The sequence below is a fragment of the Procambarus clarkii genome, chromosome 46 (assembly GCF_040958095.1).
Source record: "Procambarus clarkii isolate CNS0578487 chromosome 46, FALCON_Pclarkii_2.0, whole genome shotgun sequence".
NCBI classification, from domain to species: Eukaryota; Metazoa; Arthropoda; class Malacostraca; order Decapoda; family Cambaridae; genus Procambarus; species Procambarus clarkii.
The window spans coordinates 27772778-27785992 of record NC_091195.1 but is presented as its reverse complement, the minus strand read 5'-3'; the positions used below and the strand labels follow the sequence as shown (position 1 = coordinate 27785992).

The 13215-nt window shown below is 46.5% G+C and overlaps 1 protein-coding gene and 1 long non-coding RNA gene across 2 annotated transcripts in view; one reads left to right on the top strand and one right to left on the bottom strand.

Moving 5' to 3' along the window:
• LOC138350673 (uncharacterized) overlaps nt 1-13215 on the top strand; it is a 395852-nt gene that overhangs the window by 153242 nt on the left and 229395 nt on the right. The gene's annotated exons all lie outside the window — the stretch shown is intronic.
• Nucleotides 1-13215, bottom strand: part of LOC123770626 (uncharacterized) — a 78085-nt gene that overhangs the window by 53422 nt on the left and 11448 nt on the right. Inside the window, 1 exon segment of the mRNA XM_069301509.1 lies at nt 8885-9385. Within this exon segment, the coding sequence (XP_069157610.1) occupies nt 8885-9385 (501 nt within the window).

Here is a 13215-nt window from a genome sequence, read left to right as displayed (position 1 = left end):
CAAAACCACCGTGCCCAAATGTCAACCCAAGACATATTCCCAACAACGGAAGCGAGAGAAGCTTATTTCCTTTCATCATGGGAATGAGGGTAGACCGCAGGCTGGTTAGACATGATAACCCTGCAGACAACCTGAGAGACACGAGCCCTGGAACAGGGAACCAGGGAAACCGGATCAACCCAGAGCGCGTCCACTATTACTGAAGCAGTGGCTCGCAGGTAACGATGAAAAGCAGCCACCGGACACAAAACATGATGTACTCCCAGCCGAACCAACCAAGCATCAACTACCCACGGACCCCTCCGGAAGCCAGCCATCTCATTCGTTGCCAGAAAAGAAAGAGAGGTCAGCAAATGAACAAAACAACCCCCTAGGACCAAAGGAACAGAACCCCCTATGCCAGAGAAAACAATGACCTCCAACATGACCCTCCAGAGACCAAAGCCAACAAAAACAAAGCTTTTTGATCCCAAAACAAGGTCCCAAACCTGCACACAGAAATAGCATCACATGAGACCAGAAGGCATGGCAGAATGTGCAGACTCCCCTTTTGATGAGCAGAGGTGCAACAGGTACTCTGAGAGAGAACTCTATCAACATCAGAGGCCTGAGACTGTTCAACACACTTCCACTACACATAAGGGGCATAACTGGCCGACCTCTCACAGTGTTCAAGAGAGAACTATCAACATCAGAGGCCCGAGACTGTTCAACACACTTCCACTACACATAAGGGACATAACTGGCCGACCCCTCACAGCGTTCAAGAGAGAACTATCAACATCAGAGGCCTGAGACTGTTCAACACACTTCCACTACACATAAGAGGCATAACTGGCGACCCCTCACAGCGTTCAAGAGAGAACTATCAACATCAGAGGCATGAGACTGTTCAACACACTTCCACTACACATAAGGGGCATAACTGGCGACCCCTCACAGCGTTCAAGAGAGAACTCGATAAACACCTCCAAAGGATACCTGATCAACCAGGCTGTAATTCATACATCAGGCTGCAAGCAGCCGCATCCAACAGCCTGGGTGATCAGATGACTAACCAGGAGGCCTCGTCAGAGACCTGGCCATGAGGACCTTGACCCTCGAAATCAATGCAAGGCAATTGCAAGGTAAGGGATTTTCTTACAGGGCAAGGTAAGGTAATTTTCTAGATAGAAAATTCTCACCTAAGGCCCACATAAAGAACACTGTGTGAGGAGCCTATGATACGCTTTCCAATTTAAGAATTGCTTTTAAATACATGATTGGTGAAATACTAAAGAAATTCTTCATGACCTTTATGAGACCAAAGGTGGAATATGCAGCAGTTGCATGGTGCCCATATCTTAAGAAGCACCTCAACAAACTGGAAAAGGTGCAAAGCCATGCAACTAAAGGATTGCTGGAACTGAAAGACAAGAGCTACAAGGAGAGGTTTGAGGCATTAAATATGCCAAAACTAGAAGATACTGTACAAGAAAAAGAGACAATAAGATCACTATGTACGAAATAGTAATGGGAATTGACAAAATTAACAGGGAAGAATTCCCGAGACCTGGAACTTCAAGAACAAGAGGTTATAGATTTAAGCTAACAAAACAAAGTTGCCAAAGAAGTACTGTATAAACAAATCCACAAGGGCCGTGACGAGGATTCGAACCTGCGTCCGGGAGCATCCCAGACACTGCCTTAATCGACTGAGCTACGACAGGGTTCGATTTGTTCATTTGATGCATCACGTTAGTGTGATCTCTGTGTGTGAAGTACTATATAAGGAAATTCACTTTTGCAGAGTGGTAGATGGTTAGAACAAGGTAAGTGAGGTGGTGGAGGCCAAAACCGTCAGTAGTTTCAAAGTGTTATATGACAAAGAGTGCTGGGAAGATGGGACACCAGGACCGTAGCTCTCATCCTGTAACTACAATTAGATAATTACACTTGGGTAATAATCACCCTCACCAAAGAAACAAAGGAAGAGAAGCAAAATAGACAACAACTGCATTGTTCATAGAGTAAATAGACAACAAAATAGACAACTACTGCATTGTTCATAGAGTAAATAGACAACAAAATAGACAACAACTGCATTGTTCACAGAGTAAAACCATGCAGCAAACTACTCTGCAAACAATCCACCCATTAATTAGGTCATTCAGCCCCCCTACCAATAACTGCCACCTCCCCATGTCAACAATCCTCAGTCTGGAGCCTACAAAAAAAAATTGATCAATGCACTTGGTAGGGAGGAAGGTTTCAGGAAGCCACCAAGGAACCCCCCAGAAAGAAATGCTTCCTTTACACCATTTTATGGTCTTCTGTTACTAATTAGCCACCAAAAAAAAAACTCGCCAGGGGAAGAGAGAGCAAAGATCAAACCCCTGAAGGGAAGGAACTAAGACAGGAAACCACACCCAGGATAACACAACAGAGAGGAAGGAACTAAGACAGGAAACCACACCCAGGATAACACAACAGAGAGGAAGGAACTAAGACAGGAAACCACACCCAGGATAACACAACAGAGAGGAAGGAACTAAGACAAGAAACCACACCCAGGATAACACAACAGAGAGGAAGGAACTAAGACAGGAAACCACACCCAGGATAACACAACAGAGAGGAAGGAACTAAGACAGGAAACCACACCCAGGATAACACAACAGAGAGGAAGGAACTAAGACAAGAAACCACACCCAGGATAACACAACAGAGAGGAAGGAACTAAGACAGGAAACCACACCCAGGATAACACAACAGAGAGGAAGGAACTAAGACAAGAAACCACACCCAGGATAACACAACAGAGAGGAAGGAACTAAGACAGGAAACCACACCCAGGATAACACAACAGAGAGGAAGGAACTAAGACAGGAAACCACACCCAGGATAACACAACAGAGAGGAAGGAACTAAGACAGGAAACCACACCCAGGATAACACAACAGAGAGGAAGGAACTAAGACAGGAAACCACACCCAGGATAACACAACAGAGAGGAAGGAACTAAGACAGGAAACCACACCCAGGATAACACAACAGAGAGGAAGGAACTAAGACAGGAAACCACACCCAGGATAACACAACAGAGAGGAAGGAACTAAAACAGGAAACCACACCCAGGATAACACAACAGAGAGGAAGGAACTAAGACAGGAAACCACACCCAGGATAACACAACAGAGACAGGTGGGGACAACAGGAAAGTTACAGGACTGGGTATGAGAGAACTGTACATGACAGACAGAAAACAAAGGGTCATAGTCAGAGAGAATATGTGAGGCTGGAGAGGAGTTCAAAGTGGTGTTCTACAGGGTTGTCCAAGGACCAGTCATCCGCATAATTTATGTGTATGACCTCGCAGTATGGTCGTCTGTCAATCTTTTCAGTGTGGTTATCTTGAGGTTATCTTGAGATGATTTTGGGGCTTTAGTGTCCCCGCGGCCCGGTCCTCGACCAGGCCTCCACCCCCAGGAAGCAGCCCTTGACAGCTGACTAACAGCCAGGTACCTATTTTACTGCTAGGTAACAGGGACATAGGGTGAAAGAAACTCTGCCCATTGTTTCTCGCCGGCGCCCGGGATCGAACCCGGGACCACAGGATCACAAGTTCAGCGTGCTGTCCACTCGGCCGACCGGCTCCAAACAAATTGGTTCACAAATTTCTGGCGGTGTGGCACATACTGCGGCAGGTTCATCTCTTTCTTGGTCTTGTTCTACAGCTCCAGACACTGCTCCCTGGTGGTTCAATCAGGGGCAGGGGCAGTCCCGGTCTTGTTTCAGCAGAGCAAGACACGTAGTATCGAATATCTGAGAATGCCAACCTTTTTGTTTTTATATTTTGTATATGGCCATTGAAATCATCTTGTTGTCAATGTAAAGACCAAGGAATTTAACAGCTATTCTGCTATCAATTTCACAATTATTAATTCATAAGTCAATTTGATTAGTCATCTTGTTTCCAAACAATACATGATACGCTTTTAAATGTTTAGGGCGAGTATGCCATAGAAAGCCATAAATTAACCTTTCTTTGCTTCAGCATTTACTATGTCAGAATAAGTCGGTTACCATTTGAGAAAATTAAGGTTGTGTCATCTGTTAACTAAACTGTTTCAGATGTAACATAGCATTTGGTAGGTCATTGGTGTATATTAGAGAGTTGATCCAGTATATTACCCTGTGGAATGCCAATGTTAAATTTATTTCATTATTTATTTATATATATATACAAGAAGGTACATTGGGGTCATGAGAGTACGTTTGTACGAGAGTACATTGATGTTTTTATATTCTTGTAAAGCCACTAACACACATAGCATTTTGGGCAGGTCCTTAATCTAACAGATAATTTTAAGTAGTTAATTTCTAGCAAAGTTAAAAAATGTTAACAGGTTCATTGTAAGAAAATTTGAAGACAATTAGTCGGTACATTATAGTAAAATGTGAGCATTATCAACAGGTACATTATAGCATAATTTGAGGATTATTTCTAGATATATTGTAGTAAAATATGCGTTCAACATAACAACCATGATATAAGATGATAGCAATGATTACAATGGTGAAGTTGTATGGCTTAGGCACATATTTTGGGTGATTGGGTAGCACTAGATACAATGCGAGTTTAATGCACTAGGTAGGAAACTATAAGGATGAAATTAGGTACTTCTTGGTTTTACTTCTGAATAAGGCATAGGTTGGACAGCTTTTCAATTCGTAAATGGCAGACTGGAAGAAATAGCATCTTTCACAGGACGTACAAGATTGTAAAAATCAACATCATTCCTATGTTGATCTACACCTGCTTGATACCTGCTTGAAGGGGTTCTGGGAGTTTTTCTACTGCCCAAGCCCGGCCCGAGGCCAGGCTTGACTTGTGAGAGTTTGGTCCACCAGGCTGTTGCTTGGAGCGGCCCGCAGGCCCACATATACCTGGTTGATGGGGTTCTGGGAGTTGTTCTACTGCCCAAGCCCGGCCCGAGGCCAGGCTTGACTTGTGAGAGTTTGGTCCACCAGGCTGTTGCTTGGAGCGGCCCACAGGCCCACATATACCTGCTTGATGGGGTTCTGGGAGTTGTTCTACTGCCCAAGCCCGGCCCGAGGCCAGGCTTGACTTGTGAGAGTTTGGTCCACCAGGCTGTTGCTTGGAGCGGCCCGCAGGCCCACATATACCTGCTTGATGGGGTTCTGGGAGTTGTTCTACTGCCCAAGCCCGGCCCGAGGCCAGGCTTGACTTGTGAGAGTTTGGTCCACCAGGCTGTTGCTTGGAGCGGCCCACAGGCCCACATATACCTGCTTGATGGGGTTCTAGGAGTTCTTCTGCTGCCCAAGCCCGGCCTGAGGCCAGGCTTGACTTGTGAGAGTTTGGTCTACCAGGCTGTTGCTTGGAGCAGCCCGCTCCAAGCAACAGGCCCACATATACAGGCCCAAGCGCAGGCCCACATATACCTGCTTGATGGAGTTCTGGGAGTTCTTCTACTCCCCAAGCTCGACCTGAGGCTAGGCTTGACTTGTGAGAGTTTGGTCCACCAGGCTGTTGCTTGGAGCACCCGCAGGCCCACATATACCTGCTTGATGGGGTTCTGGGAGTTCTTCTACTCCCTAAGCCCGGCCTGAGGCTAGGCTTGACTTGTGAATTTGGTCCACTAGGTTGTTGCTTGGAGCGGCCCGCAGGCCCACATATACCTGGTTGATGGGGTTCTGGGAGTTGTTCTACTGCCCAAGCCCGGCCTGAGGCTAGGCTTGACTTGTGAGTTTGGTCCACTAGGTTGTTGCTTGGAGCACCCGCAGGCCCACATATACCTGCTTGATGGGGTTCTGGGAGTTCTACTCCCCAAGCCCGGCCTGAGGCTAGGCTTGACTTGTGAGTTTGGTCCACTAGGTTGTTGCTTGGAGCGGCTTGCAGGCCCACATACCCACCACAGCCCGGTTGGTCCAGCACTTTTTTTTAGAAAACAGTCTAGTTTTCTCTTGAAGATATCCACGGTTGTTCCGGCAATATTTCTGATAGTCACTGGTAGAATGTTGAACAACCGTGGATTTCTGATATCTATACAGTGTTCTCTGATTGTGCCTATGGCACCTCTGCTCTTCACTGGACCTCTGATGTTTATTACAGTGTTCTCTGATTGTGCCTATGGCACCTCTGCTCTTCACTTGGACCTCTGATGTCTATACAGTGTTCTCTGATTGTGCCTATGGCACCTCTGCTCTTCACTGGTTCTATTCTGCATTTTCTTCCATATCGTTCAATCCAGTACATTGTTAATTCACTGTGTAGATTAGAGACCTGGCCCTCCAGTATTTTCCATGTGTATATTATTTGGTATCTCTCTCGTCTCTTTTCTAGTGAGTACATTTGGAGAGCTTTGAGACGATCCCAATAATTTAGGTGCTTTATTAGGAAAGGAATATACTATAAGGAAAACCACACTCTAAGGAAAAAAGGGTAATAGGTTGACTATACAAATCTCTCGTGCTCTGATACATTTGGATTAACTGTATCGAAGCATGGAGACCTCATCTTCAGGAGGACACAGCTGCTCTGGGGAAGGTGCAACACCGGCCAACAAAAATCCTCCCAGAGCTTAGTCATCTCTTGTATCAGGAACGGTTGAGGGCCACATGAGCTAACAACACTACTAGACCAGGCATGACAGGGCTGGATCTCATTGAAACTTTTAAAATACTGAACAAGTTAGAGGATGCTGATCCAGACAATTTCTTCAAAAGGTCAGATGTAACACAAACAAGCAGCAACAGTTTCAAGCTCAACACTGCCACAATATTGGACTGAGAACAGGAGAAGCCTTTTCACCCACAGGGTTATTAACCCATGGAACTGCCTACCCGCGAAAGCTGTAACTGCCAAAACTGTTTTGAGTTTTACAATTTACCTAGAAAAGATCATAAAGGCAAATGGAGGGGGGGAACTTTGACAAGCCACCGTTTTCCTGTCCTCGCAAGGCCAATAGGGTTAGTGGCCCTCAGGTAAATCAGGTAATGATGATGATAATGACAATAATAATACCGCAATTATATTTTATTTATAAACAATCTGCATTAAATGTAATGAAATGCTTCTTTCTGGTGGGTCCTTAGTCGTTCCTTGTACCTACAAACCTGAATACCTCCACCCAATTCAACCTATACCAGGCCCTTGCAAGTCACTAAGCTTTCTGGGGACCAGAGACTAAAACTCGGCCCCCCCTCTGTAGAAGAGGGGAGCAAAGAGCAGAGGATATCAGATCACTGACAAAGATAGAGCTATCAGAAAGGCAATCACCAAGGCATACAGAACATAGAAAACTAAACGACTCAAAGGAAAGAGGAGTCATGCTGAAAGCAGAACCCCAGATGCCTTGGCGGGACAAGCCGGCTCAACTGCTTCCACGACCGAATTGGAAGGGGCAATCCCTGGAGCTGGCTGAGCTGCATCCCGAGCTAAACCATTTAGCTGGCTGAGCTGCATCCTGAGCTAAACCATTTAGCTGGCTAAGCTGCATCCTGAGCTAAACGTCGCCAATGTCGCTCCAGACCTGAGAGTTATGACAGGAAAGTCCCAAGATGCTCCAATTCAACGTGGGCAAGAACCACCACAAGCGAGGAGGGCCTTTAAGGGAGCCACCTCCGAACATTCCAGGGAAGGTAACCCAGGCAATACAAGGGCAGCACTAGGGCAGCACACAGGGAAGATAACCCTGCACTTGCAGCTCCAAGCACTCCCAAAATTAGGCTCACACTACACCACAGTATGCAAGAAACATTATCACTTCGCTAAACAAGCAGAACACCAGAGTCAGAACAGAAGAGTGGTGACTCAGTACACACGCACTACATCAGCATAGAACTGAGAGCAGAGATGCCACCTGCCAATAAACTACCTTCCTGCTTGCCCCAAATGAGTGCGAGAGGTGCGGCAAATGAGCTCGCGCTAGTTCCGAGATAATTCAAATGTTCGTTTACATAGTTGGGAGAGTTTCTTCCTGGCAGGTTTTGAGGCTTCAGTTTCTATAGAATCCAGAAGTGGTTTGTTTTGACTCACCATCTTTCTGGTTTCCTTCCCAGGTGAGGTGGTCAAAAATAAATGTCACCACTCCCTGAGCCTCTATGAGGAGAGCCAGGTTCTGGCACTGGTCTCCAGTAAGACTATAGAATTCTGCGATTGATGCAACCCTAGCAGATGGCACCCTGTTGGTAAACAGTAGCTTCAGGGAGCCACAAAGTGCTCTCCCCCATAAAAACACTTGTGTGTAAAGTGGTATAAAACAGGTGCCAGGGTATGATTACATCATTTATAACCTATAATGAACCTAGCTAGATGTTAGTATGCAGTTTACGAACTGCAGGTCTACCTGTAAACAAAAAGACATCAAATAAAAGCGTACCCCTCATCAAAAATACCTCTTTTTGTAAGCATCATGCCTGGCGTGACTCATACGTCCGGCTGTGAGCAGCCCCGTCCAACAGCCTGGTTGATCAGTCCAGCAACCAGGAGGCCTGGTCAACGACCGGGCCGCGGGGACGCTAAGCCCCGGAAGCACCTCAAGGTAACCTCAAGGTAAGGCATGTTTTCCATGAATGCTGACATTCATGGAAAACAAAATATTCTAATATTTATTCTAACAGTATTACATTTGATAACTTTCCATGTGTTATTGGAGTATATTTGAAGAATTCCAGGCATATTTATGCTTTCATTCTATTCACTGGTGCAAATGCTATATGTTTTTCCTGTTCTGCTGGACAATGACAGTCAACTCAATACTAAAAAGAAACACAAGGCAAATCAATTTACACAATTCATACAAAATACACCTCATTGATACTTCTGTGACTATGAAATTAAAAACCAAAAATGAAATAATAAAGAACGATGAGGTCATACTTGTTCATGATGATAATAGTTGTGTGGCAGGTGGGAATGTTGGCTGGGCTGTGGTGGATGGGGGCGTTGCTGCTGCTGATGGTGGTGGTGATGATGCAGAGCTGCGTGGGGGTGATGGGGCTGGCTAGGGTGGTGGTGATGATGATGATGCTGATGATGTAGCTGAGATGTTAACAATAATGGTTGGGCATTTTGGTGACCCGTCAGCTCCCCAATGTGAGCATCTCGGTCTACCTGAGTCGCTACGTGCGCCGTGAAGCAGGAAGAGGACGTGGTGTCGAAGGACGATGATGTGGAGTAGGAAGACGTAGTGAATGGAGATGAGGATGAAGAGAGCCTTGCTGAAGAAGGGGTGGTGGTGGTTGAAGAGGAGATGGTAAATGCATTGGAGAAGGCTTCCGAAAGTGCTTCGTCAGACTCTCCAACAAACTCCATCATGACGTTTACACTGGGGTCACTCTGTAGCATTGATGCTTCAACCATACTGAGGTCATCACTTCCCTAGTGGAGAGAAAACACAAATATTAACAATAATAAAAATATGTTGCATCTTGAGATTAGATCTTATTGAGATATCTTGAGGTTATCTTGAGATATATCTTGAGGTTATCTTGAGATATATCTTGAGGTTAATCTTGAGATAATAATAATAAATGAGTAATAATAATAATTAGTAATAATAATTATAATAATTAATAATAAATAAATAAATAATAAATAAATAATAATAAAATGAATAAATAAAAATGTGTTGCATGACTTTTAAATTCTATATAAGAACATAATTGTTCATTAGATTCATAAATATATTGAAACAACATAACTAGATTCAAATTGTATTCAAATTCAAATTGTCTCAATATAAAACCAGCGTTGAATGTAATGAAACGCCATTTTCTGGGTGAGACCCCGAGGATCCCTAGAGCTGTTCAGGCTGAATGGATAAGAATAACTTTATGGCATCAGTCAAAGTGCTAGGAGTTCTTGCCTACCAGGAGGTTATCTTGATGGTTATCTTGAGATGATTTCGGGGCTTTAGTGTCCCCGCGGCCCGGTCCTCGACCAGGCCTCCACCCCCAGGAAGCAGCCCGTGACAGCTGACTAACACCCAGGTACCTATTTACTGCTAGGTAACAGGGGCATTCAGGGTGAAAGAAACTTTTTGCCCATTTGTTTCTGCCTCGTGCGGGAATCGAACCCGCGCCACAGAATTACGAGTCCTGCACGCTATCCACCAGGCTATGAGGCCCCTGCCATCAAACCACGAGCCAGAACCTAGACCCCTCAGAGAGGCACGAGGAGCAATGGCCTATAGAAATCCCCGTGTGGTTGGAAGCATTCTATGTCTGCCATTGACCAGGACAGCCAACCAGAAAGGTAGGTGCTCCAAAACAAACTCCTATTCTGGTGAAACTATTGTTACCGAAAGCCGAACGAGTGGACAGAACTCCCCAAACAAAAATTAGCAAATGAACATGACGTTATCACGTCGCCACGCCGCCATCAGCGCAACCCCCCTCCCCTCCCCAGGAGTGGGAAGGGGGAGCCCCAGACCCTCTGTGCCAGCAATCCAACCGGCAGTTCTTAGGCTGGATGTCAAAATACGCAAAAAATACCGCCGACCGGAGGGAGGGAGGGATGCCGGGGAGCTTACGGGACTCACCCAGAAAAATAGCATTTCATTACATTCAACGCTGGTTTTCTGAGAGGAGCCGTGTCGGGTCTCCAGAACTACCTCACCAAAGATAAGGAAAAGAGGGAATGACCCGGGAGGCGGACGCCACACGCCCAACACAAAAACAAGACAACAGGCCAAACCAAAGGACCCTGCAGACGACCCAGGAGACCCGAACCCCGAAACAGGAAGGAAGGGAACCCAGGCAAACCAAAGCCCGCCCATGGCCACAGAGGCCAAGACGCACAGAGAACAGTGATGAGCCGCAACCGAACACAACACATGATGCACCCCCCAACCTGACCAACCATCCACCCAAGGACCCCTCCAGAAAACAGCAGACCCAAACATCACCAGAAAAGAAGGACATTGCAGCAAACGCACAAACCAACCACCAGGACCAAACAAGCAGAAAAAACTCGTGCCGCACTAAAACAAAATCGTACGTTCTGGAATAGGAACACAAAGAAAAGGCCAAAGCCAGGACCGGAACCACGTTCCTCTTGCCCCAATGAAAAAGGAACTGTAGGTGCAGGAGTGGTTGATCGGAAATCTACATCCACCTGCAGACAAAGCAACACAGAAGTACATGGTGGACTATGTACATAGTCCAACCTAGCACCAACAGCAGTATAGCTAAAAAGCACATACCAAGATACACAACAATGTGTAGTAAAGATGTAGGAATACGGAAATAGGTCAGGAGAAGACCCTAAATATGGTCCAAGCACAGGTAGCCAGGGGCAAGAGAGTACAATGAAAATGACAAAAAAAAAGAAGACCCAGAAGCAATTGGTAATGCAATGTACATGATCAACAACATATACAGAGACACTCCAATGTATATATGGGTGCAGCCAGGCACTGAATGACAGACAATGAATGAGGGTCCAGATAGCATTGACCGAGTCAATGAATGAGTGTGCAGATAGCATGGACTTAAGCAAGGAATGAGTGTCCAGATATCGAGAAAAGATTCAGGGGCCGAAAGACTAAACAAAAGGCACCGAAATTCGGGGCTACCCCCCACAGTGTAACGAAGAAGATAAACTGGACATAGTAAGGTCACGGGAAAACGCACGCAAAATGGCCAAGCAACACGTACTACAACAACACCCAACACTCAGTCCAAAAATCGAGAACCCGCACCTGGCTAACAGTGTCGCTAGACTGTATAATCTCACCTGTAGAGTGTAGACATGACCGCGTCACAACACACCTGAGCATGTGTAATATTCCAGGAGCATCGCTAGCGAAGTAGGTCCAGAGGAGCGAGCACAGGAAGAGAAGAGGAGGTGGAGTGTAGAGGTGGAGGGGGAGCCACTCTGAGCCACCCCACACCCATAAGCAGAGAAAAGAACTAGGTGAATTCCCCATCTATAAAACCCAGAGCACCAAGTATCTAGGGGGGCTAGGACTGGAGAGAAAAGATGAGCAAGAACGGCGTATAACCCACGATGTAGGACACGGAACACTAACACGTGTACCCCACCCAAAAACAAAATGGACACCCACGGCCCAAGCACCTGAAGTCCAAACTGCACCCCCCGTCTTCCGGGGAGGGTGCCAATAAGGAGTATTGAACGAGTTTTAGTAATGTCGAGACAGTAGGGAGAGACGATGTGATTACAAAACAATGATAAATAGAATCGAAAGAAGAAAAGTAGTACGGAAGAGGACCGACGAGTCCGAGAAAGGACTGGAGGGAAGCCTCACCGGAATTCCACCAACATTCCAATAATATTGTAGGTATTGAAGATTTCCGCGAACCTTCGAGAACCCAGAGAACCAAGCACAAAATCACGGAGGCACATATGGGCCCAATGGCACCCGAGACCAAGGGACATGCAGGGGCATCCCGATACGAGTGGAACACGAATGTGACATGATGTAGAAGAATACATGTCCAAGATAAAATGGTTGAGAAGCAGTGAAAAGCAGCCACAGGAAGAACGGAACCGATGGAACTGACGGACCCGAAGGGCCACGGAACCGAACCTGGGGAAGGGCAGACACAAACCAACTCTGAAGCAGAGGGGAAAGGAAAACTTCACACATAGGAACTGCAATCCTCGCTACAAGGCCATAAAGACCCAAGCGGGGCTAATGGGGCCAAGGCCGCCCTAGGTCAACCCCTTCCCTGCCAGGGGAGCCTCCACAGTAGGATCCGGGGCCGAACCATCCTCACAAAGCCATGGCCTCACAAGAAAAAGCTGGGGCAGCCTTAAAAACACTAAGGAAGGGAGCGTACTGGTCAGACCCATACGTTATGGCTGGAGGAACAGGCTCAAATGCCTCCGTTGCCACCCCGGAAGAGGACACCCCCTAGACCGCCTGAGTCTCAACACCAACTAGACCCTGCTAGCTAGATAACTAGCTGTGCAGTACCCCGTGCCCCTACCAGTGATGAAAACTACCCCCCTACCCACAAGGGCAACAAGACCCCCAGCTGACCCCAAGGGCGGCCAAATACCGAGCAGTAAATGATACAGCGGAAGTAGATCCCAAGGCAACTTGTGGAAGGAAGCCCCAAGCCCCAAGGGCAGTACTTACTGGGCACCTAGGGAAGGGAACCCTAGGCGCATGCAGCCCAAGTACCGTGGAATATTTCTCCTGGCTCACACACCACCTGGAGAGAAAGCCCATGTCACTAGAC